At 37.7% G+C, this 27,845-nt stretch overlaps 2 protein-coding genes across 8 annotated transcripts; one reads left to right on the forward strand and one right to left on the reverse strand.

The window, feature by feature from the left end:
- Positions 1–1,298: 1,298 nt before the first annotated feature.
- On the reverse strand, positions 1,299–15,668 carry LOC108707928 (spermatogenesis-associated protein 22). Of its 2 annotated transcripts, XM_018246041.2 has the most exons (8): positions 15,456–15,667; positions 9,834–9,968; positions 8,277–8,334; positions 6,388–6,462; positions 4,946–5,258; positions 3,433–3,562; positions 2,898–2,995; positions 1,299–1,495 (listed from the first exon to the last, which is right to left on the reverse strand). In XM_018246041.2, exons 1-8 carry the CDS (start codon positions 15,499–15,501, stop codon positions 1,304–1,306), a joined length of 1,047 nt encoding a protein of 348 aa, XP_018101530.1. In that variant the 5' UTR covers positions 15,502–15,667; the 3' UTR covers positions 1,299–1,303. The 2 variants fall into 2 exon arrangements, with proteins under 2 accessions (XP_018101530.1, XP_018101531.1); XM_018246042.2 differs by lacking the exon at positions 6,388–6,462 and having other exon boundaries at positions 15,456–15,668.
- aspa.L (aspartoacylase L homeolog) lies at positions 12,162–24,846 on the forward strand. Of its 6 annotated transcripts, none has more exons than XM_041581637.1 (7): positions 12,162–12,299; positions 19,850–20,100; positions 22,355–22,547; positions 23,877–23,970; positions 24,052–24,156; positions 24,235–24,344; positions 24,629–24,846. In XM_041581637.1, the coding sequence occupies exons 1-7, from the start codon at positions 12,168–12,170 to the stop codon at positions 24,827–24,829; spliced, it is 1,086 nt and encodes a 361-aa protein (XP_041437571.1). In that variant the 5' UTR covers positions 12,162–12,167; the 3' UTR covers positions 24,830–24,846. The 6 variants fall into 6 exon arrangements, with proteins under 6 accessions (XP_041437571.1, XP_018101527.1, XP_018101529.1 ...); XM_018246038.2 differs by having other exon boundaries at positions 12,164–12,299; positions 24,049–24,156; XM_018246040.2 differs by lacking the exon at positions 12,162–12,299 and adding an exon at positions 19,298–19,565 and having other exon boundaries at positions 24,049–24,156.
- Positions 24,847–27,845: the final 2,999 nt, after the last annotated feature.

Below are 27,845 nucleotides of genomic sequence, written 5' to 3' on the forward strand. Positions count from 1 at the left end.
CCATAGCTCTGGCATGCAGGAACTTCTGAAGCCTTTATATATTAGCTTAAAATGGAAGAATGTAGAAATAATACAGAATAATAATATAGAAATAAATATCATAGAACAATAAGAAAATCCTATAAAAGCACATATTGTATGGGAGCATAAAAAATGAATACATTAATATTGACCAGAATGTTTTAGTGCAGGGTAAAAAAGAGAACAAGTCGCACGTAATGTTTTATTTTTTTATTCTATAGTAATTTATATAAACCAGACACAACACAGACTACCAAGTCAAAACCTGTCCCTTTGTATGTAAATATAGTTCACAAATACAGCCACATAAAAACAAAAACACAAAGATTTTTTAGTGGCTTTATTGTCCACACTTCAAATCTGAAAATCTTAACACTGTGTAGGAATACAAACTGACCTCCTGTATTCATTACCAGCCATTTAGGGCAGAGACACACGCTCAGATTCGGGGAGATTTCGTTTTCCGAAGTAGCCCAAAGTTTCCTCGTGAGGCAACTACGGAAAATGAAGCGCACCGATTGCCATCCCGCCGGTGATTTACATTCTAGCTGGCGGGAGGCAGTTCGGGGAGCTTAGTCGCCCCAAACAAGAGGAGATTTGTCGCCGGGCCACTAATCTCCCGAATCTGAGTGTGTATCTCTGCCCTTAAAAGGGCATAAATACTTCACACAGACACGTTGGCATATACACTGTGCCACTGGTTTCATGTGTTGCAGACCCATTGTGATAATACTTTACATTTTATCTTTTGACTGTTTCAAATTATTTTTACATTTCTCTTTTTGTGTTTATAACACACCAGAAAATGAGGCAGGTTAAGCCCTGAAATGTTATCCCACAACTGCTCAATAATTTACAAGTTTTAATTCACATTCTTCTGCATGGTAGTATGCATTTGTTCTTACTTTTCATGCATATGTTCATACTTTTTTTCAATAAAAATCTCCATCACCCAAAACAATATGCCTGGGTTGCGCCCGAGCTGTGTCTCCACCAATTCTTTGGTTAGGAACTGTATAATTCAATATATTTATATATTTGTTAAGCAATTACAACATGTTTAGTTTTAGAAACATGAACTTCCACTAGAGGGACTCTAAACCCACACATTTAATTTAATTCTCTGCAAATCAGCTGCTAACTATTTATGCTATTAATCTATGAACTAAGGAAAAAGTATTAGTATAACATATTCCATTAAAACCACATGCATGAAACAATGAGCTTTGAATATGCAGGATAATGAAAACACTAAAAAAATGACCCCACAAAACAACTAATATTATATTTCATTTAATGCTGTAACATAATGCTCCATCTCACAGTTGGCTGCACTGAGGAACTGATGGAAGGTTTCTTGTTCAGCAACCGACGCAGGTCTCACAGAAACACATTTGAACAGGTTTCTCTTTTTGTCATAATTTCCCATTGATCTATGAACTCTTCCTCTGATAAGCCTTGGAAGATCTCTGTCCTAAAACAGAAATAGAGACAATATATACAAATATATATGTAAAAGACTGAAGTGTATAAAGTGTAACCGAGCACGAATGTTCCCCTGCATCAATAGGCGGAGCAGTGTTTGATTCAGAATGGAAGGCGGAAAAACGCTGAGTGCAGCTATACAGAAAGAGTGCACGGTAGAGTTGCCACCTCACCCCTTTAAGGGTAGAACTACATGGGTGACTTTGGTGCGTTTCCAGCGGATCCGACGCTCTGCACCAAAATGCAGGCGTCAAATCAAATGCGACGAAGAATAAGGTAAGCAACAGTAATGTCGTATGGTGTCGCAGCATTCATCCAACACGACTGTCGGAATGCAGATGCTGCATCTGCATTCAACAGTCGTGTTGTGATGGATGAACACCGACAAGATCCAACATTTGTATTTCTTACCTTATTTTCCGTTGCATCCAATTTGAGGCCTGCGTTTTGGCGCATCGCGTCAGATCCGCCGGAAATGCACAGAAGTCGCCCATGTAATTCTACCCTAAAACAGAACACATATGGAATCCACAGCCTGCATAGCTAATTAGCAATTCATTTAGATGCAAGCTGCATGGCTGCACATAAATCAGTTCAGTTTGCAGCATGCATCTAAATGAATTGTTAGTCATGCCGGCTGTGGATTTCATATGTGTTCCATATGGGGTGAGGTGGCAACCCTAGTGCAAGGAGCGCATTTTGACACAAGTAACTTTAATTAAAGACGGATTTCCACGCAATTACGTCCGATGAGCACAGTTTTGTTCATTTTGGCAAATCAGATGGAATTGCGTCAAGTGCATTGTCCACTTGTGACCACGGTGAAGCTAGAATTCTGGTAAAAAAAAAAACATGGTGATTACACTCTACATCACTTTGCCCACTGCACTTGTGGATGTAAATGAGTCCTAGGGGCAAAATTGAAAATTCGATTTTCGAGTTTTTTTATTGGCAAAACTGTCAAATTCAACTAGGGAATTGTTAAAATTAGAATTGAGTTTTTTTAAAAATTCGAATTTGTTTTTCGAGATTTATCATATTCTGGCCCTTTAAGAACTCTAATTCGACTATTCGCCAACAAAAGCTGCCAAATTGTTGTTTTAGTGAATCGGAGACGTCCTGGGATCAATTTAGAGTTGTTTGCAGCCTTCCTGACATTCGAGGTTTTTTTGGAGAAAAAACTGGAAACAAGTTTTCGGGTCGATCCTATTCACCCGCTTTTTGAAAATTCGATTTTTTTTTTTTTTTTTATTTCGATTGGTCGAAATTTGACCCTTGATAAATCTGCCCCAATGTGATTTGTATCCAAAATGTTCATCAACGTAATGGTCAAAGAATGTCCTATGCAGACAAAAAAGCAGGATATAAAAAAATCAGTGGAAATACAATACCGTTTCATAGAACACACACGGCACACTGTGTTTGCCATCTCTCAAAAGAAATATCTTTGATCCATGAGCACCAGATGTTACAGCAGAATCAAGTGTAGCTAAAAGAAATGGAAGAGAAGACAAATACATTTTAGATGTACTTTAAATGTTACTGTTAAGTATGGCAGCAAAAACGTGAAAATGTAGAAATCTTTAGGGGTATTTTCTCTGGGGAAAGTTAGTTCAACTACTAAAACTATGTATTGTTATTTTCAAGATAACATAAGATTCTAAATATGTGATTATAATCTGTGTATAATTTCTGTGTCTGTATAATATAAACATATCCTTTCATATAGATAAAAACACAACTGATTTGGAAAGCATCATATACCTGAACTACTCCATTATCAAAAATTTACAGTTTTGGAGATTCCTAACTTGTATTTATCACAAAGCCAAAGCTGTACAAATATGTATTTGTATTAAACTAACACTACCTTGTATATTTTTACAAACAATCAAAAACTGACAATGGTTAATTTAATGTACATACCTAACACTTCAAACAGCAAACCCATCCTGTCTTTATACTGACTCCAATGTCTCATGCTTTCAATGGTTGCAGGTAATATTCGTAGTGAATTGCTCTTTTCTTTAAAAGTCATTTGATACACTGGAACCTTCTTTAAAATAACAGAAAATAACTGATACTCAATATTAGTGCTAAGTAAATAGCAATATTTTTGGACACATTGTTAAAATAAGCTACTGTATTTGTATATTACACAGGGTATATTAAAACCCCTTGCTGATAAATATAAGGTTCATGACACGGGGACATACAACATTAATAACTAAGTAACTTTCTAATATATATTAAACCTTTAATGGGTTTAACATTATTTGTAAAAGTTTTATTGAAATCAGTATTTGTCTCGATGCATTCCTGAAACAATATAGTAGAAGCCAACTGATTAACAGACATGGAAGAAACTGACTTGCGCTACACTGCTTCAAGAGTCAGAACCAGAAAGGGACAAAAATACTGCTTTCTATTATATATATAATCTACATTGCAACTACTCTGTTCAGCTGTCCCACTTAAAGGGGTGGTTCATCTTCAAACAACTAGTTGTTTTCAGACAGATCACCAGAAATAACGACTTTTCCCAATGACTTTCTATTTTCTATATGTGACCGTTTTCTAATATTGAAGTGTTTAAAGTGTCATTTTACACCTTCTGAAGCAGCTCTGGCAGACGGGTCGCTGACCCTGTAAACTGTTCTAAACTGATACATTTAGTTGATAGATTTCTTATCTTTGTCCCTGCTGTGCAGAATCTCTGGGTTTCATTACAGGCAGTTGTCAGAATTGATACAATTGTTGCTAATATTCCAGAGATGCTGCTGAGAAATGTATCAACTAAATGTTACAAAATTATAACAGTTTAGAGTCTGCACCTGAATTACTGATCTGTCAGACTATGAACATTCAACTTTAAACTTAGATTTTGAAAAAACAGTAAAAATAAATAATGGGAACTAATTGAAAAAAGTGTTTATTTCTGGGGAACAATATAAAAACAACTGAATTGAAAAAAGTGTTTGGAAGGTGAACAACCCCTTTAACAGATTTTTTATATGTGGCTTTGTATTAAATAATCAAAAGCATTGGTATGTACAGGTATAGGACCCATTATCAAGATTGCCCAGGACCTGGAGTTTCTGAGATAAGGGATCTTTCCGTAATTTGGATCTCCATAACTTGTGAACAAATAATATCATGTAAACATTAAATATACCCGATAGGATTGATTTGCCTCCAATAAGGGTTAATTATATTTTAGTATAATGTAAGGTACTGTTTTAGTATTACAGAGATAAAGTTATTAAAAAATATATATATATATATTAATTATTTTGTTTAAATGGAGTCTATGGGGGATGGCCTTCCTGTATTTGTAAGTGTAATGTAAGTGTTCTCGGATAATGAATCGTATACCTGTACAATGTAAACTTGTTTTTTTTTTTTTTTACAGAAAGATCTAAGATAACAAAAACTTTACCTGAACCATCTCTTCCTCAGGCATGTCAACAAAACCATATTTACTTGTATTTTTTTTGCTATTTAAGGATGGCATGAGATTTGTCCCTGACAAAGTGCACTGTGACGATCTATTAGATGTCGATGCAGATATTTGTTCCGTTAATTTTTTCCCAGATTGAGCCTGGAAATGGTACTGTTTATAGACTTTCTGTTCTTTCGATTTTTCCATGCTTAGTGGTTTTCCGTACTTAGCATCCAATGTTTTCGAAATTCCTGAGCTGTGGGGAAGACTTTTCTCCCCTGGCCAGAGCTGGTGTGTCATTCCTGTGGGCCTGATATATCACTCTATTAATTATGTAGAACTCAAAATGCAGATACATTTAAACTGTTGAATGAATAATAAAAGACACAGGTGATAACAATTAGGGATGCACCGAATCCACTATTTTGGATTCGGCCAAACTCCCGAATCCTTCGTTCCTCCTTTGGCCGAATACCGATCCGAATATGCATATGCAAATTAGGGGTTGGAAGGCGAAAACATTTTTTACTTTTCTGACAAAAAGTCATGTGATTTTCCTCCCCACCCCTAATTTGCCTATGCAAATTAGGATTTGGTTCAGCGGGGCAGAAGGATTCGGCCAAATCCTGCTGAAAAAGGCCGAATACTGTCTGAATCCCGAACCGAATCCTGGATTCGTTGCATCCCTAAAAACAATGTTTTAAAATTTAACATGATTCTACTTGTGCTTTATGTATGAAAAAATATTTATACAATGCCATTTTACTGTTGACTTTTCAGGTTGCCTTAAATTGGCCGTGCAGGCATAAAGATCTGCTTGTTTAGCTAGGTCACCAAACAAGTAGGTCTTAACCCAATTTGCCCACCTACAATCTGGGACAAATTGGCTGATCCAATCATTTGGCCCCCAGCAATGAGCAGGTCATAATGGAGGCTTGTGTAGGCCAGTTGGGAGAGACCACATCAACATGCTCATATGGTCCTTGCCCCAAAGGTTTTCATTTTGCTTCAGGCAGGCACTTGGAATCACCAAATCATGCTAAAAAAATTATACTGTAGATAGATAGATAGATAGATAGATAGATAGATAGATAGATAGATAGATACTGTAGATAGATACTGTAGATAGATACTGTAGATAGATAGATGGATAGATGATAGATAGATAGATAGATAGATAGATACTGTAGATAGATACTGTAGATAGATAGATGGATAGATGATAGATAGATAGATAGATAGATAGATAGATAGATAGATAGATAGATAGATAGATAGATAGATAGATAGATAGACGTAGATAGATAGATAGATAGATAGATAGATAGATAGATAGATAGATAGATAGATAGATAGATAGATAGATAGATAGATAGACAGAGAGGCAGTATGGCGTATGCAGTTTTGCTTTTATTTCAAAAGCTGAAATTTCTTCTTACATCTTGTGGAGAGAAGCTGCACTGGTTTTATGTTGCTGAACCTGTTGATAAGATTCATGAGGCAGTACCTGCAGGCTTGTAAAACAATACGATAAAAGTAGAGTCAATATACTACTACAGCGCACTTTTAATATTTTCGTGTAGAGGACCAATCATTCACTATACAGGTATGGGATCCATTATCTGGAAAGAAATTATCTAGAAAGCTCAGAATTACGGAAAATCCGTCTCCCATTGCTTCCATTTTATCCAAATAAACCACATTTTTAAAAATGATTTTGTTTTTCTCTGTAATAATAATCTTGATCCAAACTAAGATATAATTAATCGTCATTGGAAGCAAAACCAGCCTATTGGGGGTATTTAATGTTTACATGATTTTCTAGTAGATTTAAGGAAGATCCAAATTACAGAAAGATCCGTTATCCAGAAAACCCCCAGGTCCCGAGCATTCTGGATAACAGTTGCCATACCTGTACCACATTTTCAGGGTTCATATTATACTAATGGACCTGTTATCCAGAATGCTGGTTTTGCCTCCATTAAGGATTAATTATATCTTAGTTTGGATTAAGTACAAGCTACTGTTTTATTATTACAGAAAAAAAGGACATCATTTTTAAAAATGTGGATTATTTGGATAAAATGGAGTCTATGGGAGATGGCCTTTCCATAATTCTGAGCTTTCTGGGCGAGTTTCCGGATAATGGATCCCATAACTGTATAATGAAATGACAATGTCAAAGACCACCTTGATAAGTCTGGGGGCCATACCAAATTCCCTAGACAGGAAGGCTTCCTGTTCAACAGCCCTGCACAACCCAAGCAAATACCAAATAGCAGAAAAATGATATGTCCTCATCAACAGATTATAATTCTACTCAGGTCAGTATTTCTGTAGAAAGCAAACTGTCAATGTAAACAATGCTAGAACAAAATATATGCAGTACACATAACTGTCCTAATATGATCCATAAACTCTCATAATCTCATTAAACATTACTGCCAGTTAGTATACATATCTTATATTAGCTACAGGGGTGCGCGATGCTCAATAGCATTTTCAGGCAAACAGTTCCTTTATTAGATTAAGCCAGGGCCCTTTTTTTCCAGGGAGTGTTCCAAGTCCTTTTCTGATTTGAATAATCGGCCGGAACATCATGTTCTTGGTACTGTTCATTTATAACTGAGCCTTTACAAAGAAAGTTGTGCTGAGTCAACTTGCTTCAAAAGGCAGTTTTCCTTATGCTTCGCAAGCAGCTGAATCAGTACAAATAAAAATGCTTTAAAGGAACAGTAAAACCAAAAAAATTAAAGTGTTTAAAATGAATGAAAATATAATGTAGTGCTGCTCTGCACTGGTAAAACTGGTGTGTTTGCTTCAGAAACACTACTATAGTTCATATAAACAAGCTGCTGTGTAACCAGTTTATCTGCTGTATAACCTGCATCTTTTCTCCTTTGAATGGCTGCCCGCATTGCTACACAGCAGCTTATTTATATAAACAATAGTAGTGTTTCTGAACCAAACACACCAGTTTTACCAGCCCAGGGCAACACTGCATTATATTTTTATTACTTTAAAACACAATTTTATTATGTTACTGTTCCTTTAAAAAAAAGACAGTATAATAATAATAAGCTCATTATAGTGTCCATGTGTTTTTGGAAACTTTGAGCAGACTATTCTCTTGAAAATGAACTGAGGGGGTAAAAACAAATCTCTCACAACATGCTACTAACTGCCAATAACTTGATCAACAGATGCTGTAGTATACTTTTCATAATGTATAAAAGCAACTTTACGATTTTTTATTTTTTTTCGTTCTTTGTCGTTATAAAGTACTTTAGAGTTCTGCAGAAAAATGTATGTTTTTCTTATTACTCACCTACTGTCTATTCTAATACTTTGGTTATCTGGAGTACTTTGAGGTTCCCAAACTAAATCTGCAACAGAAAGTAATATGTATAATATACAAATACAGTTCAACCATGTCCAGCCTATAAAAGATAACTATTATAGAGATATAGTAAAATGATACCAATGTGTGTTGCTTATTTTAAGGACTAGTGTGTAAGATGGTATGCTCTGTTGAAAAGGAGATGAGAATTGAAAAGCCTGAAAGTACCTGCATAATGATTTGCCGTCTCTTTCTGCAAACACAGAATTAGGCATAATGAACTGTGCCCACACATCATTATCAAAACTCCAAACAAAAATAAATTAGTTTGAAAACACAGTTTGGTATATTTGGAAGATGGTAGATTGGATCAACCAAAGTTCACAGTGTACAATAGTATTAAAACCAAAAAATGATGATTACATGACTTACACTGGTCTGACAGTTGTTGGGCCCAAACAAAACATGAATATTAAAGAGGATGTTCACCTTTGAGTAAACTTTTAGTATGATGTAGAGAGTGATATTCTGAGAATTTGCAATTGTTTTTTATTTTTCATAATTTGTGGTTTTTGAGTTATTTTGCTTTTTATTTGACAGCTCTCCAGTTTGCAGTTTCAGCAATCTGTTGCTAAGGTCCAAATTACCCTAGTAACCACGCATTGATCTGAATAAGAGACTGGAATATGAATGGGAGAGGGACTGAATAGAAAGATGAGTAATAAAAAGTAGCAAAAACAATACACGTGTAGCCTTTTTTTTTTTAGATCTGATCTGTGATCCCCATTTGAAAGCTGTATAGTCAGGAATAAGGAAAATAATTCAAAAACTATAAAAGATAAAAAATGAAGGCCAATTCAAAAGTTGCTTAGAATTGGCGATTCTATAATATAATACAAGTAAACTTAAAGCTGAACCACTCATTTGAGAACAGGACTCATACATGCATGTTAAGCGGTGGCTTATATAGTTAGATCTTAGTATACAAGAATTGTGTCCATAACTGATTGATTGTAGTAATGATAAGTGTTGGAGTTTAAAGGGCAAGTCAACCCCAAATGTAAAAATTTGCAGTGCTTTTAAAGTTATTTGCAAAAACAATTGCTACTGAAAGCAGCATTTGCTTAATGCCTGGTTGCTACTCTCTAAACAACATTGCAAAAGTCTTAATTTTCCATAAAAGACAAGTCTGTTAATTGTTTAGCTTGTCTTACTTTTGTATCTACAGTCTCAGCCACCAGGCCAGAGAATAGAAATGGACAGACAAGTATTGATTTTAATAGAATAACATATATTTAGATAACTTAAAAATTACAGGAAATGTGTAGTGAATGTATATTGCAAAGTTGCTTAGAATTATGTTTATTAGGTAAAAAAATGTTTTTTGTGTTGACTTTTGTTTTAAAACAAGAGAAAAACTTCTGGCAGATGCAATGCAATACATGCATCTCTTTCTATTTAATGTCTCAGTAATATTAACTAAGTATACACACTACAAAAGAAACAAGTACAGTACTATTGTAATTACTTCCCAAAACATTTTACCTGTTGCTAAACCACAAAAATCGGAACTTTCAGAAACAAGAGAAGTTCTGCTGGAACTTTGTTCATTCTGGGGAAATGATGTCAGTGGCTGTCGACTCCTCTTTTTCTGGTTAAAGATTGGTACAGGAAGACAACCTGTAATGGACAGCACAAAAATCAAATTCGTTCTTTTACTCACATAGTGAAGCTGTAGATATGCATGCGCAATGCTAACAAATTATAAAAATAATCTGTTTATCAGATAAATTATGGCAAACTGTACATATGGTAGATGACTAATAGCCAATTTACCCAATGTATCCCAAAGTGCAATATACAGTTCCTGGGGAATGTGAGAGATCTACTTGGCAAAGGTAAAAAAAAAAAGACCCTTCCAAAAACCAAATTAAGTTAACTCGTATTAAAGGGATGGTTCACCTTCATACAACTAGTTGTTTTCAGATAGATCACCAGAAATAACAACTTTTTCCAATGACTTTCTGTTTTCTATCTGTGACTGTTCTTGTAATATTGAAGTGTAAAGTGTAATTTTTCACTTTCTGAAGCAGCACTGGGAGGGGGGTCACCGACCCTGTAAACTTCTAAATGGATACATTTAGTTGATACATTTCTTATCTTTGTCCCTGTTGAGCAGACTCTCTTGGTTTCATTACAGGCAGCTGTTAGAATTGATACAATAGTTGCTAATACTCCACAGATGCTGCTGAGAAATGTATCGACTCAATGTTGCAAAATTGTAACAGTTTAGAGTCTGCACCAGAATCACTGAGCTGTCAGACTGAAACACCAGAGATAGGGACATTCAACTCAACTTAGATTTTGGATAAACAGTAAATATAAATAATGGGAAGTAATTGAAAACAGTCTTTATTTCTGGGGAACAATCTAAAAACAACTGAATTGAAAAAAGTATTTGGAAGGTAAACAACCCCTTTAAAGGAGATGTCCACTTTTTTCCCCACAAGTCCCTATTGCCAAAATTAGTACTATCATCATCATCATCATCATTTATTTATACTATGACATTCAGTAACAAAAAATACAACTTTGCTTTCAATTTTCCATAAATGTTAGCTGTTACCTGATTGGGTTCAGTGCTGACCCTTCCCTAATGCAGAGTCTTCTTTGGTCATTAACATAAAATGAGAAAGGTCAGGCCCTTCCTGCTATGTGCTAGCGACCTCTGCAAGGAGGCAGTCAAGATCTATTACATCCTTCTTCACTGGGACAGTGCAAGACCCAACTTTGAGGACAGTCAAACAAGTATGGGACCTTTTATCCAGATGCTCAGGACCTGGGGTTTTCCGGATAACAGATCTTTCCGTAATTTGGATCTTTATACCTAAGTCTACTAGAAAATCATTTAAACCTCAAATAAACCCAATAGTCTGGTTTTGCTTCCGATAAGGATTAATTATATCTTAGTTGGGATCAAGTTATTTTTAATAATTTGGATTATTTGGATAAAATGGAGTCTATGGGAGATAGCCATTCCGTAATTCAGAGCTTTCTGGATAATGGCTTTCTGGATAATGGATCCCATACCTGTATACCCTAAAATGGAGTCTATGGGAGATAGCCATTCTATAATTCAGAGATTTCTGGATAACCATCTTTAAAAGACCCCCCTTTACTTATTTGCAGCAGGCAGGCAATTTCAATTTGCAGAAGAGGCTGGGGGTGGATCATACAGCATAAACTGTGACTGTCGGCCCCATTCATAGTGGGGAGAACCTGCTGTATGGTAGTTCCATTACTGCTCAGGTAAGTTAGAAAACTGAAAACAATGCATTCATTTCTGTTAAGAAGTCCCTATTGTTAAAAATGTTCAACCTTAATTTAAGTGTGTGTGTTAGTGTAGCAAATCAGACTACAAGCTATTACACAGGGTCATACAGTGAGTATGACAGTATATTCTGGTACTACTGAAGTAAAGGATAATAATAAAACTGTAATACTGTTCCTAATAATGCATACCAAGTTGCATGGGAAACTGATAAAGGAAATTTCACATTCTTTTTAAAGTTTTTCAGATTAAACTTTTTTTTATGAATGAGCTCTATAAATGAAATACGTCTGCACTAGTGCAATCCATTGACAGACTAGAGCTGCTGCTATAGAAGATTATTTGCTGCAGCTGTTAAAGCATGCCTGCATTCAGTGATTGTCCTTTTCTGTCAGCCAATCACTATTTCAGAAATAAACTTCCAGGGGAAACATGGTGTTTTGTACCTTTTAAAAAAACATTGTAAAGCTATTGTCCCTGCTTGTGTTTGCATGGAGTAATCAGTGTAAAGGTATTTTCTTTTTACAGCAGCATTGCCATCTTGCTTTATGGTAGAAAGGCTAAATATACTCTCAGGATCCGAGCCAGTGTTCCATAAGGCAAAACAGGATCTGAACATTTACTTACTACACTGCAGCCTGGAGATGTATGTGACTGATTTAACAATTAAAGCAGAAAAGGTAAGAAAGCTTAGGTGAGGCAGAATAAACAGGGACATTACCTTTAATCACCTCCTGCCAATATTATATGTGTTAGGTATGTTACAGCCTGACAAAAGCAGAGCACCAACATTTCTGGGTTTCGCAAAGTGTCCTAAACCCAGCTGTTTCAGTGGCAAGGAAAGGGTTACACTAAATATATATTAGAAAAATAAATAAATCTACAATAATTATAAAAAGTATATATGATGATAGTACAATTTATAGTTGGGCACACACAATTCTTTGGGACCCACACCCGCAAACTGCAATCCGGACACGCATTCTTACCCGCTACTCAACCCGACCCACAAGTACCTTATCCACAACCCCGACCCGCTGACCATCAAGAATAAGGAAGTGCTGTCATTGTAAACCGGAAGTGACATCATCGGAAGGAGTCGTGATCAGAAAAAAGGAGTAAAACCGGAAGTGGCGACATCGGAAGCAGAAATGACCGGAAAAAAGGAGTAAATATCGCTATTGAGAAGACCTGAACCGCCGACCCGCGTCTATACTCGCACCTGGAACTTCTATTCTCAACCCGCAGGATATTGCAGGTTATTGCGGGTAACCTGCGGATACACGACCGCTGCAGGACTCTAACACAAGCTGTAACACACACATACACACCTGTGTTGGGCCCCTGAATGACCTTGATAAAAGGCCAAAAGGGGCCTGAAACGTTGCTGACCAGGTTCTGCCATATAAACTTTAAATAAAGGCATTTTTAATCTACTTGGTGCTGTATGAAGAATTTTCTCTTAACTAAACTCGTTCGATGGACCACTGACATGCACAGTACGTGCACCAATATCTATCAAAACTGGGGGATTGGAGCTGACTCAAACTCATTTCCCTGAATGACCATGGCAAAGAATGCAAAAGCATCTGGTCCATATTCTCCATTAACATATGGCACCACAGTTGCAAGTAGTGTGGACTGAATGTTTTGACTCTGGTACGTGTGTTGCCCGTGGGTACCCAACCCGCTGCAGGACTCTAGGGTGGAGTAGAGGCGGGTCTCTTCTCTATAACGGGTCATCGGCAGCTATCAGGTTAGGGAGGGATTTATAGGGTTTTACAAAATTACTCATTAACTTTTGTCCGAAACTCCTTTGGTGTGATAAGGCTGTGAGAGTGCCTAAGGGTAAAGCATACAATTTATTTATTTTTATGATATAATTGATATTAAAGGTTAAGTTTTAAGCAGTCACGATATAATTGGCAAATAGACCTGCCATCTGAACTGGTTTGCTGGCAGTAGAAGCAAAACACATCAGAAAGATGTGTTGGGCTCTGTAGTTGTGGTTGTTTCTGCTTCATTGGTTAATGAGTATATTTATATTCGTTACAATCCTGCACACGAGCGGAATGCTCTGTGAAATTTTGCAAATTTTGCAAATTTTGCAAATTTTTATAATTTTACTGAAATGTGACTTTCTCTTTGATCTTTTGCACTGAGCTGCCAGAAAAAGATACAAAGTTTTTGAAACTTACCGGTAATTGGCTTTTGTCAGAGAGCCCAGAATATGTGGCTTGGATCATTTTGTAACAATTGAGATAAGCAGGTCTCTTGGGTAAACTGTGAGAATTCAACCCTGTAAGAAAAAAACCCGTACCCCCACCCAGTGTCGGACTGGCCCACCAGGATACCAAGAAAACTCCCGGTGGGCCAAGGTGTCAGTGGGACCTCATGCTGCTAAACATTTGGCCTATTTCATGGCCATTCCCTATTTCTATGAGAACAAAGAAGCTAAATAAATGAAATAATAGATCATAGTATGTAAAGAAAAGAGACAAGGAGAATAGAGGTTGAGTGAGGAGAGGAAGAATAATAGTTCTGAAAGTGTGTCCCTGGTCTAAGGTTTTTGGGTGGGCCCCTGGTCTAAAATTTTAGGGTGGGCCCCTGGTCTAAGATTTTTGGGTGGGCCCCTGGTCTAAGGTTTTTTTGGGTGGGCCACTGGTCTAAGGTTTGTGGGTGGGCCCCTGGTCTAAGGTTTTTGGGTGGGACCCTGGTCTAAGGTTTTTGGGTGGGACCCTGGTCTCAGGTTTTTGGATGGGCCCCTGGTGTCCCAGTCTGACACTGCCCCCACCCCACGGAGACCCCCCTCTCTCCAGCCTAACTGCCCCTCTGGGGAAATGCTCCATCCTTTATACTTACCCCTTGGCGCAGATTCAGGCATCGGAGTTCCGCGCAGCCATCCTCCAGGTCTTTGTGTTTTCTTCCAGCGCTTTGGCAATTTCCATGAGTTTCGGCGCATGCACAGTTGCAAACCGGCATATTGCTCCAACTGCGCATGTGCATCTCCCACTCAGCTTGCCAAAGACCCGGAAGATGGCTGTGTGGAACTCAAATGCCAGAATCTGCGCCGAGGGGTAAGTATAAAGTATGGGGCATTTTCCCGGGGGGGCAGTTAGTCTGGGGGGTCTCCGGGGGTGAGGGGTACGTGTTTTTTTCTTATAGGGTTTAATTCTCCTTTAAAGGGAAATACACCTTCGTTAGCAAAACTGTAAAAACATAAAAACCACAGAAATCTGTTCAAACTTTCATAACCTGCCAAAATGTGTAAAATGAACAACGTAGTTAGGCGGTGGGGCCACAAAATGGGCGTGGTCAACATTTTTCCGCTAATCTTATCCCTCGTTCTAATTCCAAAATGTTGGGAGGTCTGCTAATGGCAGTATTAATGTCACACACATGCAGGGAGAGACTATTTCCCATCTCCATTTACATATTTCCCTTTTGTGATGTTGATACCATGTTATATCTAAGATTTTCATAGATTACAGTGTGTCACGTGACAGTACCCTCAGAATTTATATTCAAATGTTGGCAATAAGTACCAAGGGTTTCTCCCAGACTAGAGAAGCATTGAACAAGGACATTACTAAAGTGGTACTGGTAACCCTCAACCCTCTGACCACCGGCCAATAAGGCATCGAGCAAAGAGGACAACCTGCAACCCTGTGGCGCTGCTTTCCCTGTCTGTCCCCTTATTTCTCATATAATAAACCAGTGGGAAAGAAAGAAGGAGGCAATTGAATTCTAAGACGACATACAAATCAATTAACCACATAGGAATAGGGCAGCCTTGTCCCTAAATGAGTTCATGCGGAGTTAACAGCATGACACACCTGCACTAGCTCGCACTGAACTAACTGAGGGGAGACTCCTCTTCATCTTGAAACCAAGTCTCACAAGACGCAACAGGGGACACGCCCACAAGACTCGCGTCGGCTTTATCACAGGCTTCCCGCCAACGCTTCCTCCCAGCAGTCTCAAAATCGCGTAGGAATTGGGCCGTCCAATCAGCAGCTTCTTCACTGACTTCCCGCCAAGGCGTCCTTCAAACAGCCTACGAATGTCCAATCAGCGCCTTCTAAAACTGGAGCCGCCTTTCGAGCATGCGCAGTATTGCAGTCTCTTTGCAGAAGGTTTAAGCTGGAACTTATCACATCCTTTAAACCTTTCAAAGAGATTGTGGAATTCCTGTTTAAATACAGTAACGAACACGTGAAGCAGCTCTACTTCCCAGAATAAACATTCCACAAAGATCCAGTAAAAATGGCTACTCTCAGGCAGTTCCCAATATCCTCTCTGGCCTTTGCCAGAATATCCACATTGCTACTTCAGGCCTGGTTTCAGAGGCAGCAATACTAAGGGGCAGATTTATCAAGGGTCGATGTCAATTTGAGGGAATTTTCTAAGTTAAAAAATTCGAAATTCGAAGTAATTTTTTGGATACTTCGACCATCGAATAGGATACTACGACTTTGAATGCGATTCGAAGTAAAATAGTTCGAATATTCAATAATCGAAGTACTGTCTCTTTAAAAAAAGTCTACTTCAACAGTTCGCCAACTTAAACCTGCCGAAGTGCTATGTTAGCCTATGGGGACCTTCTAATTCATTTTTCCATGTCTTTACACATCGAAGTATAATGGTTCGATCGAATGATTTTACTTCGATCGTTCGATGGCCAAATTCGGTGAAAAATCCTTCGACTTCGATATTCGAAGTATTTTAATTCGATGGTGGAATTTCGAAGTATTTTTTACTTCGAAATTCGACCCTTGGTAAATCTGCCCCTAACTGTTTACAGGGAGCCATTTAAATTGCATAATTGATGAAGCATTAAATGAACTTTTATAATTCATACCTCCCAACATTTGAAAAATAGAAAGAGGGACAAACTGATCTGCTGCACGTAAAGAATCGGACTGGGCCAGCAAGACGGAAAAAAAAAAACAGATGGCCACACCAGCCTATTTTATTTATGTAAAAAATAAATGGGTGGTTGCACCCCCTTCCTACAAGTTTATTACTTGTGTTATTATTACTTGTTACAAGCCATTTGTGGTCATGGCTGTCCTACAAGTTAAAAAACAAATATTGGTGGCCAGGCCTCCCCCACAATTAGGGTTGCCACCTGGCCGGTATTTTACTGGCCTGGCCGGTAAAAATGATGGCTGATCCCAATGTTATTAATAGAGAAACAAGATAAATATATAGGAAGGCCGGTATTTTTTTCCAAAAAAGGTGGCAACCCTACCCACAATTTATAAAAAGATAGGTGGTCATTGACCTCCTACAAGTAGGGTTGCCACCTGGCTGGTATTTTACTGGCCTGGCCGGTAAAAATGATGGCTGATCCCAATGTTATTAATAGGGAAACAAGATAAATACCTTTCCAGAAAAGGTGGCAACCCTACCTACAAATTAAAAAAAATATTGGCTGCCTGAGCCCCTTCATAAATTAAAAAGACATTGGTAGCCAGGCCCCCCACAAAGGCCCCCCTATAAATAGGGGTTGCCACCTGGCAAGTATTTTACAGGCCTGACCGGTAAAAATGATACTTGACCCCAATGTTATTAATAGGGAATATAATCTAAATATATAGGAAGGTCTGTATTTTTTTCCAAAATAGGTGGCAACCCTACCTAAAAGTTAACAAAAAAATTTGTGGCCAGGGTCCTCCTATAAGTTTAAAAAAAAAAACATTGGTGGCCAGGGCTCCTGCTAGAAAAAATACTGGCTCCCCCATAACAGTTTTTTCTAAAAAAAAACATTGGTAGCCAGGGTACCCCATAAAAGTTAAAAATAAAACATTGGTGGCCAGGGGTTAAAAAAAAATGACCATTGCGAGGAACTTACCTTTATGAGGGTTATTTATCAAAGTCCTATTTTATCTCAACATTTTTTGCTGCAAACTCCGTTCAAATCCGCTCGGGTTTTTTATGCTTATTTATTATTACATTTTCCAGAAAATTTGCTTTGCGAGTACAAAAAAAAAAAATCAGATTTTCACAATTGTTTCCGATTTTTCTCCCGATTTCTTATGCTTTTTGCCCGAAAACTCTGAAACCCAGGACACATCAAAAAATCATTGGGACTTCTCCCATTGACTTATATGCAACCTCGACAGGTCTGAAATTTTCTGATTCTGACTTTTCCATCCTCTGGGTTTAATAAATTCCGAAAAAAAAATTTAAAAGTCAGATTTTATAAAAAAAAAATCACACATTTTTCTGTATTTTTGCATTCGGAGTTTAGTAAATAACCAACTTAATGTTTTCTTCGGACTCTATTCTGTGGCTTTGTCTCCTTTCAGCAACTTCTACTCTTCTTCGGCTCCATTCAGCAGCTGGCAGCTTTCGGCTCAATTTGGTAGCTTTGGCTCCGATCTGCGGCTTTCGGCTTCACCGACTGAAGGGGGGCCTGGTTAATCCAGGAAGTGCAGCACAGCCGGGCCTCCTTAAAGCTTAAAGAAAACACTGGGCCTGGTACCTCATGTGCCCCACTGATGGTGGCCCTGTAATATTCACTGATAAAGGGCCGTGGTTGCCTTGGGCTGTTACAGACAGGGCTGCCATCAGAAATCACGGGGCCCCGTACAACAAAATTTTCGGGGCCCCCTGGGCCTCGCCCACACTAGCGCCCAAGCCCCACCCCACTCCATCCCACCCAAAGACCACACAGACATCAGCGCTAAAAAAGTAACCCCCCCCCACACACAAGTTATAAAAAAGCTATTGATGGTCAGGGCCCTCTTATAAGTTAAAAAAAAAACAAAAAAAAACATTGGTGTCAGGGCCCCCCTTACAAGTTAAAAAAACTTGGGGCCCCAAAAAATATTTTTTAAAAAAACATTGGTGCCAGGGCCCCCCTTACAAGTTAAAAAAAAATGTGGCCCCATATTTAAAAAAACAAAAACAAAACATTGGTGGCAGGGGCCTTTAGAATATTAAAATAATACATTGGTGGCCAGGGGATTAAAAAAAAAACAACCCACATTGGTGTTCAGTAGAATTGAACTCGTGGCTTCAGGACTTCAACTTTGCCTCCTTTTGCGACTTTGGGTCTTTTCTCCGCTTCGGGACTTCGGCTTCAGCTATTTTCGGGTCCTTCGGCTGTTCTCGGCACTTCCACATTTTGGCTGTTCGGGATGGCTGCAGCACTGCCGGGCCCCCCTTCATGCCCGGGCCCGGGACACTTGTCCCCCCTGTCCAACCCCGATGGCAGCCCTGGTTACAGTACCCCAAAATATAATAGGAGTCCTTTATGTCGCTCAATGCACTTTTCACTCTTTGCTGTGCTCAGGAAAAATGACTGCAAAAGAAATGTAAACAGCTCAAAAAGTAAAGAAAATAGTTAAAAAACAAATATTATGCATATATAATTATACATACTTATAATTATATGAACTTTGCTCACAGATGTCCTGTTATATTAACATGGAAACAGTCTAGTTGCCTGGGGCAGGAACACTATGTAATGCTTGGAATAGTGCACAGCATTGTCTACCTGTTCCTACATGTATTTTAGAGTTTGTTAAAACTCTATCTACTTCTATCTAACTCTGAGAACAGTGTATAAATGAAGAACATTTAAATAAGGAAGTGACTAATCATTTAGGAATAAGGAAGCGACCCAGACAAGATTTCTTTTTTTTTTTTCCTGTACTTTGTGATAGATCGGTCCTTCCATATATGAATTCACTTTTTGCAGAAGTTTTATAATCTTAAATAAATAACGTGAAATCGTGTTTCATGTGACAAAGTACACAATCTGCCTCGTTTATTTCTCTGCAGACTCATCAGCTTTGGAGCAGTTAAATATCCGGTGCAAAGTTCTTGCTTTGAAAAGTCCAGTGATTAGTTTGTTTTTTTTTGTTTTCACACACACACAGGACTGTCTGATCTGAGAGATTTGCCTGTGGTGGGAGCTAAAGAAAAACATTCCAGTGAGTGAAAGTTTTCTAGATTCTGACAATAATTAGAAGCAACTTGTGTTTGGTTTATCTGCCGTGAGAATGCTAAGTGACTTAAAGGCTTCTTGGAACATTTCAAAGGGTGAGAATTAGCAACACTGGCACACCTAGAGAACATAGTTAATCTAAAAATATCCGGTAAACAGAGACACTGCTTGTGATTCCCTTCTCACTGGAGGTACTGAAATACTGTTTGTAAAGATTTAATGGACTGATGCCACCACAAGTGATTGATCTGTGTCTGTTTATTCTTATAGCCGAAGAATCTTCAATTTATGGCAGCCAGACAAGTGGTCAATTCTGTGCGGAGGGTGGCAATATTCGGGGGCACACATGGTAATGAATTATCAGGAGTTTTTCTTGTCAACCACTGGTTAAAACATGGAGAGGAGATTGCAAGGCCTGGCATTGAGGTGAGGCCCTTTATTACCAACCCAGGAGCTGTGGAGAAGTGTGTAAGATACGTTGACACTGATCTGAACAGGGTGTTTGATTCTGAAAATCTTAGGTAAGGAGGCCTTAAAGATATTTCTGATGTTATAATTTTTTTAAAATAAAAGATTAAGGGGGTTATTTATCAAAATCCGATTCTTTCTGATTTTTTTAAATAAAAAAGTCCGACCAAACTAGAATCCACGGTGTGATCTCATTTATTAACAAGAAAGCACAATTTGATTGTATCGGGACAAACTTGATAAAATCGATCAAAAATCTGAATCGTACATTTTTTACTGAGTTGTTTCCTGAATCATACGGTTTAATGGAATTTTCGCCTGAAAAGTCCCATATAGTCGGATTTTCGGGCTAATTCCAGTGCAGACTACAGAAACTTTAATATAGGATAGGGACCTTTCCCATTGACTTATATACAACCTCGGCAGGTCTTAGATGCTGGGTTTTCTTATTCATCCTTTTTCCATCCTTGGGGTATCATAAATCTCATAATATTCCATTTTTTTAGAGAAAAAAAAATCAAATTTTATAGTAAAATAAACTCGAATAAACTCGATTTTTTGGCATTCGAACTTTAAAAAATAACCCCCTAATTGTTTGATGAAATACATTTATATTACACTCCATACAGTTATACATAATTCATATCATTCTAGGGATGCACCGAATCCACTATTTTGGATTCGGCCGAACCCCCCAATCCTTCACAAAGGATTCGGCCGAATACTGCACTTGCTGGTAATCCGAATCCTAGTATGCATATGCAAATTAGGGGTGGGAAGGGAAAAATATTTTTTGCTTCCTTGTTTTGTGACAAAAAGTCACACGATTTACCTCTCCGCAAATTAGGATTCGGTTCGGCATGACAAAAGGATTCGGCCAAATCCTGCTGAAAAAGGCAGAATCCTGGCCGAATCCCAAACCGAATTCTGGATTCGGTGCATCCCTATATTATTCCCTGTCCCCATGTAGCTTACCATTTAAGGTCCCTATCTCCCTCACACACAATATTGTCAGTTTAAGCAGGAACCAGCCATCCTGCCTTTATGTTTTTGGAGTGTGGAAGAAAACCAGAGGACCAGGAGGAAATCCATTCAACGGGGAGAACACTTTGGAGGGGTTTTTTCATGGCTCCAAATGTAGAAGGTGAAAATCAAAATGACAAATGGGGCTGAGGAGAGGGACTACCATTCAGTAAGCATCGCAGTCTGGGCCACTCTGTCCTCTGGTCCCTTTCAGTCACACGGTCTTCTGCATGGCAGTTACAGCATTGGCAATACACCATGTAGTGTATAGCAAAAATCAATGGGTGAATGTCAAATTGCGATTAGTGAACTGCTGAATTTGCACGAATCTAACACTCTGCTTCTTATATAAAAGATGCCAAGTAAATCCCTATCCCGTGGCGATTTCAACTCTAGTTTGGTTGCCATGGTACAAGGAAGCTTAACTTGTCTAAGCAAGATCAAAGCTCAAATTCAGTCAGCTTATCTAGTTACTTATACCTGCAAAACAGAGTCTATCATGCACTACAAGCCCGGGGCTTCCATTTTAGAAAATGTCTATTTTAGTGGTGTACAGTTACATAGTTAAATCAGGTAAAGTCCATCAAGTTCAACCCTTCCAAATGAAAACCCAGCATCCATACACACACACCCCTCCATACCCTCACATCCATTCTATATACCCATATCCATACTAACTATAGAGTTTAGTATCACAATATCCTTTGATATTATGTCTGTCCAGGAAATCATCCAAGCTATTCTTAAAGTCATTAACTGAATCAGCCATCACAACATCACCCGGCAGTGCATTCCACAACCTCACTGTCCTCATTGTGAAGAACCCCCTACGTTGCATGAAAGTTCTTTTCCTCTAGTTTGAAGGGGTGGCCTCTGTTTGAATACTGAAATAATATATCTCAATGGTAGGTTTCCAGGACAAAGTGTGCCTATGTTACTACATACCCCTAACCTTATACTGTTGGTCTCTTTTCCAAAAAGTGATAAGCCTTACACTGAGAATAAAGTCTGAACACTTATTTATAATATTTTATAATATTTATAAGATTGTATGAATATATTTTAATGTATTTTACATCTTTGGGTGAACGCTTCAACATGATTTTCATATTTAATCAGTTCTACTTTAGGATTCTTTTTGCTTTTTTTAGTACTAATTGTAAGCTGGATTCATTGTCATCCCATGCACCAAAATGTCCAAAATAATGTCTGCACCTATGGGTTATACTGTATGTGATTTTTTAAGGTTTTTTATATCTAATCTTTACCTCCTCAATGCGACAGGAGTGAAAGCAACTCTAACACATATGAAGTTAAAAGAGCTCAATATATCAATTCCATATTTGGGCCGAAAGGTAGCGAAGATGCTTATGATGTCATACTGGATCTTCACAACACAACATCACACATGGGTGCAACACTAATTTTGGAAAATTCCAAAGATGATTTTACAATCCAGATGTTAAACTATATTAAGGTAATTCTATTCTTTAGCATTCTGTATGCTGGGCCGATTCACTAACTTCGAGTGAAGGATTCGAAGGTAAAAAACTTCGAATTTCGAAGTTTTTTTTGGGCTACTTCGACCATCGAATGGGCTACTTCGACCATCGAATGGGCTACTTCGACCTTCGACTACGACTTCGAATCGAAGGATTCGAACTAAAAATCGTTCGACTATTCGACCATTCGATAGTCGAAGTACTGTCTCTTTAAAAAAAACTTCGACCCCCTAGTTCGCCATCTAAAAGCTACCGAAGTCAATGTTAGCCTATGGGGAAGGTCCCCATAGGCTTGGCTAACTTTTTTTGATCGAATGATATTCCTTCGATCGTTGGATTTAAATCCTTCGAATCGTTTGATTCGAAGGATTTTATCGTTTGATTTTATCGTTTGAGTGAAGGAATAATCGATCGAACTATCTGCGCTAAATCCTTCGACTTCGATATTCGAAGTGGAAGGATTTTAATTCCTAGTCGAATATCGAGGGTTAATTAACCCTCGATATTCGACCCTTAGTGAATCGGCCCCTTAATGTCATATGATTGTGATTACAATCACTAGGGGGGGGGGTGTCTAATATTTGGGTCCCTAACCATAAGGTAAAGGGCTTGTTCACATTTTAGTTAACTTTTTTTGTGATGTAGAGAGTGATATTATGTGACAATTTGTTATTTGTTTTTTTTAAATTATTTAGCTTTTTATTCAGCAGCTCTCCAGTTTGCCATTTCAGCAATCTGGTTGCTATGATCCAATTTATCTTACCAATCATGCATTGACCTGATTAAGAGACTGGAGTATGAATAAGAGAGAGCCTGAAAAGAAAGACGAATAAGCAAAATTATCAGTAACAATACATTTGTAGCTTTATAGAGCATTTGTTTTTTAGATGGGGTCTATTTGAAAGTTGGAAAGCGTCAGAAGAAAAAGGCATATATATAGAAAACTATAAAAAACAAATAATGAAAAATCAATAAATCAAAGTTGTCTACAATTGGCCATCCCACAACATACTAAAAGTTAACTTAAAGGTGAACCACCCTTTAAGAATCTCTGTCATACCTGACAATTAATAAAAAAGTACATGAAATGTGACCAAAATGGGACAACATTAGTAACTTCCTATTGATGGCACTTGGAATACCACAAGTAGCTCCTGGTAAGGCTACTTACTTATTCCTTGATGTTGTCAGTGGAAAGGATTCTGTAGTTAATTTTTCATAGCCTTTAGATTCAAATGGAATGTTAATTTTGTTAAAAGTGCGTTAGATACAATTAAATAAAAATAGCTTATTTTTTATTTCAGAATTCCATGGCACCACTATCTTGTTATGTCTTGTTAATTGAGCATCAGCGGTTAAAATATGCAACAACTCGTTCTATAGCAAAGCATCCTATTGGTAAGATATGTTTGCTTAGATAGGTAATAAGCTGTTTATAAACATAATAATATATTGTTTGTCTACTTTTTTTTATGGGAGTGGAAGTAGGACCCCAGCCTCAGGGAGTTTTAAGAGCTGATGTTTTGGATAAAATGAGGAGCATTATTAAACATGCTCTTGACTTCATGAACTATTTCAACGAAGGTATGGAAATTTGATTATACTTTTTTAGGCAAAAATAATAAGCATTATTAACAGGTGTATCTACATGTCAATTTCCAGGTAAAGAATTTCTACCATGCAGCCTAGAGGTGTACAAAGTAATGGATAAAGTTGCCTATCCTCGGAATGCAAATGGAGACTGCACTGCCTTTATACATAAAAATCTGCAGGTATAAGTTGAACCTCAAAACTATGTAACCTTTCATGTAAGATGAATGGGAACTGAATGTTCCATATAACCAAAAGTTTAGATCTTCAAACTTCATGTGCTAGATTTTGGTAAAGCTCTGCCTTCCATGGTGACTTTGTTTTGTGTTAAGCACCAGGGCCGGATTTACATAGTGGGCACCCCTAGGCCCACTGCTGTTTGTCGCCCCTGTCCCCTACCCTATTCGTGCAAATTTGTGTGACAAATACAAGGAGTATAATATTTGCAATATACATTTTCTTGCAGGACCAAGACTGGAAAGAACTAAAGCCTGGGGATCCTATGTTTTTCACACTGGATGGGAGAATGATGGCATATGAAGGAGATTGTACAGTATATCCAACATTTATCAATGAAGCTGCATACTACGAAAAAAATCAGGCTTTTACAATAACACAGAAAATGACATTATGTGCACAAGCAATAAGATGTACACCACCAAAATAAAGGTATTATCAAACCTTGCGAGTTTGCTTATACATATATATCTAATCGTTTTTATATGGTTTCTTATTTCAGTTTACAATGGAATATATGCCAATTGCAGCTCATAGGAGGAGCACGCTGCTTCAGAGCTTTTTTTAACTCTGAAATGTAATAGTTGTCATTGCAACTTATTACCATCCACTTAGGTCATGAACCAGTGACATAAATAGATGTTACTGGGCCCCAGAGCAAATACATTTTAGGGCCCCCGACATATCAACCGGTTATCCTGTTTTACCATTATATGTTGAAATTGGTCTTTTTTTGAGCCTCATGGGGCCCCCTTACCTCCTGGGCCCCCCTGCAGCCACTGGGTCTGCTTCCTCTGTAGTTACGCCCCTGTCATGAGCCCAATGTTTGATGAAACAGGTAAAACACTTATTTATACAGGGAACTGATCTGGGTAACAGTAATAGCCAGCTTATCTCTGCCCCCCAGTCATGCTTAACCAACTTGTAAGGCAACTCAATGGGTTTCCTGTAAAGCTTGGTCTTCCAGCTGTTCTTGAACATCTGTCAAACTTGAGAATGTCAGGTAAACAGCCAAATGATGCGCATCAATGATGTGTATTCTATATTATTTTATAAATATTTTACAATATGTCTGTTGTAATTTATTTATATTTTCCTCACCAGTGATCCTTTATGATATTAGGGGACAGATTTATCAAGGGTCGAAGTGAAAATTCGAATTTAAAAAATTCAAATTTCGAGCTATTTTTTGTGTACTTCGACTAGAGAATAGTCCAAATTCGATTCAAATTTGAAAAAAAATTTGACCAATCGCTATCTAAAACCTGCCCAATTGTTGTTCTGGCCTATGGGGACCTCCTAGAACCTATTTGGAGTCAATTGGTGGACTTTGAAAATTTAAATTTTGTTTTTGAAAAAACTTTGAATCGAATTCAATAGAATACGATGTTACTTAGATTTGTACGATTAGAACGAAAACGGCCTATTCACCCGAATAAAAACCGTTTGTCTTTTTTTATTTCAATTTTGAAGTTTTTTTTTTAATCGAAATTCGACCCTTGATAAATCTGCCCCTAAGTGACCATGGCAAATGCTCTCTCCGATCCTAAAGCTAGCCTTGCTCATTTTGTTGTCACAAAATAAATGGTTGGGATTTTTCTTTTCTAGAGAAAATGTATTTATAAAAAAATCAACTCTTATTACACGAGATGTGAGTCTTATTAGCATCCTTAATAAATAAAAATGGCAATGTCTTTGCAGAATTGATGGGCAGGGAAAACCTAGATACTTCCCATGCAAAGCAAGTGTAAGTGATTGTGTATGTTTTTATTTTTAATTCAATCCTTCCCAAATAGCACAGACAGCAAATGGGAGTCACATTGTTTTTATTTGTCCACAACAAAATGAATACAGTCCTTGCTGGAATAACTAGTTCGACTTATAACTAGATAACTTAAATTCACAAACATAATAATATTTCAAGGCACAGTAAATCAGTGGAGGTAGTGTGTGAGAATGTATTTTGATTGAATATCAAGCTACTATAAAACACAATATTTGACTTTTTTGTATTTTTTTGTTACTGTAAACAATTTTTTAAGGCAGTCTGTGGTGTAAGTAACACAATAGCTAACAATTTTTTTCTGATTAACATTAAAACCTCCACTTCGAAATGGGCTATCAAGATTCAGAATGTTTTTTTTGTTTGCTTTATTGAAATGTATAGCTATACACATATATAGTAAATATCTGACAGTAAATATCTGTAACTAAAGTGTTTTAACCATTATAAAAAAATAAATAAATAAAACATTTTAAAAACAATACATTTGATTACTTACAATCACTTATAATATAAATACAATTTTATATAAACACAAGGATTCAATGTGCACCTAAATAGACATAGCATTATAATGCTATGGTTTATATATTATAAGTCCCATAGCAATAAGCTCTTTTAGAGGCCTTCTCACAGGAATGTCAGATTTTGTTGTATCGCTATTGATGCTTGTGGGCAGATTCACTAAAGTTTGAAATGTCGCCAGCGACGGCTTCGCACTCATCGCGCCACTTTGCCAGTCGCATTTCGCGACCACAAAGCTAATTCACTAATATGCGAAGTTGCACTCTGGGCGCCAAACGATGCCGACTTTCGCTAGCGTTACTTCGGCAGTGCGAGCATTTCATAGTGAAGATGCGCTAGCGTTCATTTGTGCCTAGCGAAAATTCGCTAGTGATCTTGCGCTTTTTGAACTTTAATGCATTTTCGGGACACATGATATGATGTGAGTGACAGAAGATTGAGGAAGATCTAGCTTCTTTTTAGCACTTCGCCTGGTCTGAGGTGGCGAAGTTAAATCTGGCAAAAGAGGTAATTTACTGAATTTGCAGAATAACGACCATTCGCCAGAGTGAAAAGCCGTCTGTCAATAGAGTGCAAACGAACGCTAGCGACTGTCTCTTTCGCTAGCGAATTGACGTCTGCGTCTGTTAGTGAATTGGCAATGTCCCATGCGGATCTGATTTCTGGCGAAAAGTCGCTAGCGTTAGCCACTTCGCCCTTTAGTAAATCTGCCCCAATGTCTTTAATAGCTGCCATGCCAAATTCTCTGTGGTGCAGTAATGAGATTCTACAATAATTTTCATTATCACAAAATTAATGTTAATGGCAGCAGCAGGGCACAAACTGTGGCTCAACAATAAATTTGGTGCGGAATTTGTTCCACAATCGGCTTCTGGTATTATTGAAATTCCCCAACATAAAAAACATAAAAAACAACAAGACAGTGTACAGCAGGAACATGGCCAAGTGTATATTGCCTTAGAGAAACAACAAATGTTATACAGTAAAAACACATTTTCAACTTCTTAAATACTATTTACAACCTTTTAAATCCTGCATAGGCATTTCTATTACATTAGTCTAATATGAGTACAGGTATGGGATCCATTAGCCGGAAACCCGTTATCCAAAAAGCTCTGAATTATGTTACAGCCATCTC

The sequence above is a fragment of the Xenopus laevis genome, chromosome 2L, assembly GCF_017654675.1.
Source record: "Xenopus laevis strain J_2021 chromosome 2L, Xenopus_laevis_v10.1, whole genome shotgun sequence".
Taxonomy (NCBI): Eukaryota; Metazoa; Chordata; class Amphibia; order Anura; family Pipidae; genus Xenopus; species Xenopus laevis.

Excerpts from the sequence above, each read along its gene's own strand:
- aspa.L (XM_018246038.2), top strand. The coding sequence starts at position 12,168 with ATGGTAGAAAGGCTAAATATACTCTCAGGATCCGAGCCAGTGTTCCAT. Across the intron at positions 20,101-22,354 it reads TTTGATTCTGAAAATCTTAG|GAGTGAAAGCAACTCTAACA; the intron begins GTAAGGAGGCCT and ends TCAATGCGACAG. Across the intron at positions 23,971-24,048 it reads TATAGCAAAGCATCCTATTG|GAGTGGAAGTAGGACCCCAG; the intron begins GTAAGATATGTT and ends TTTTTTTTATGG.
- LOC108707928 (XM_018246041.2), bottom strand. The coding sequence starts at position 15,501 with ATGAAGAGGAGTCTCCCCTCAGTTAGTTCAGTGCGAGCTAGTGCAG. Across the intron at positions 8,335-9,833 it reads TTTTTGTGGTTTAGCAACAG|ATTTAGTTTGGGAACCTCAA; the intron begins GTAAAATGTTTT and ends TTTCTGTTGCAG. Across the intron at positions 1,496-2,897 it reads CGTGTGTGTTCTATGAAACG|GACAGAGATCTTCCAAGGCT; the intron begins GTATTGTATTTC and ends TTTCTGTTTTAG.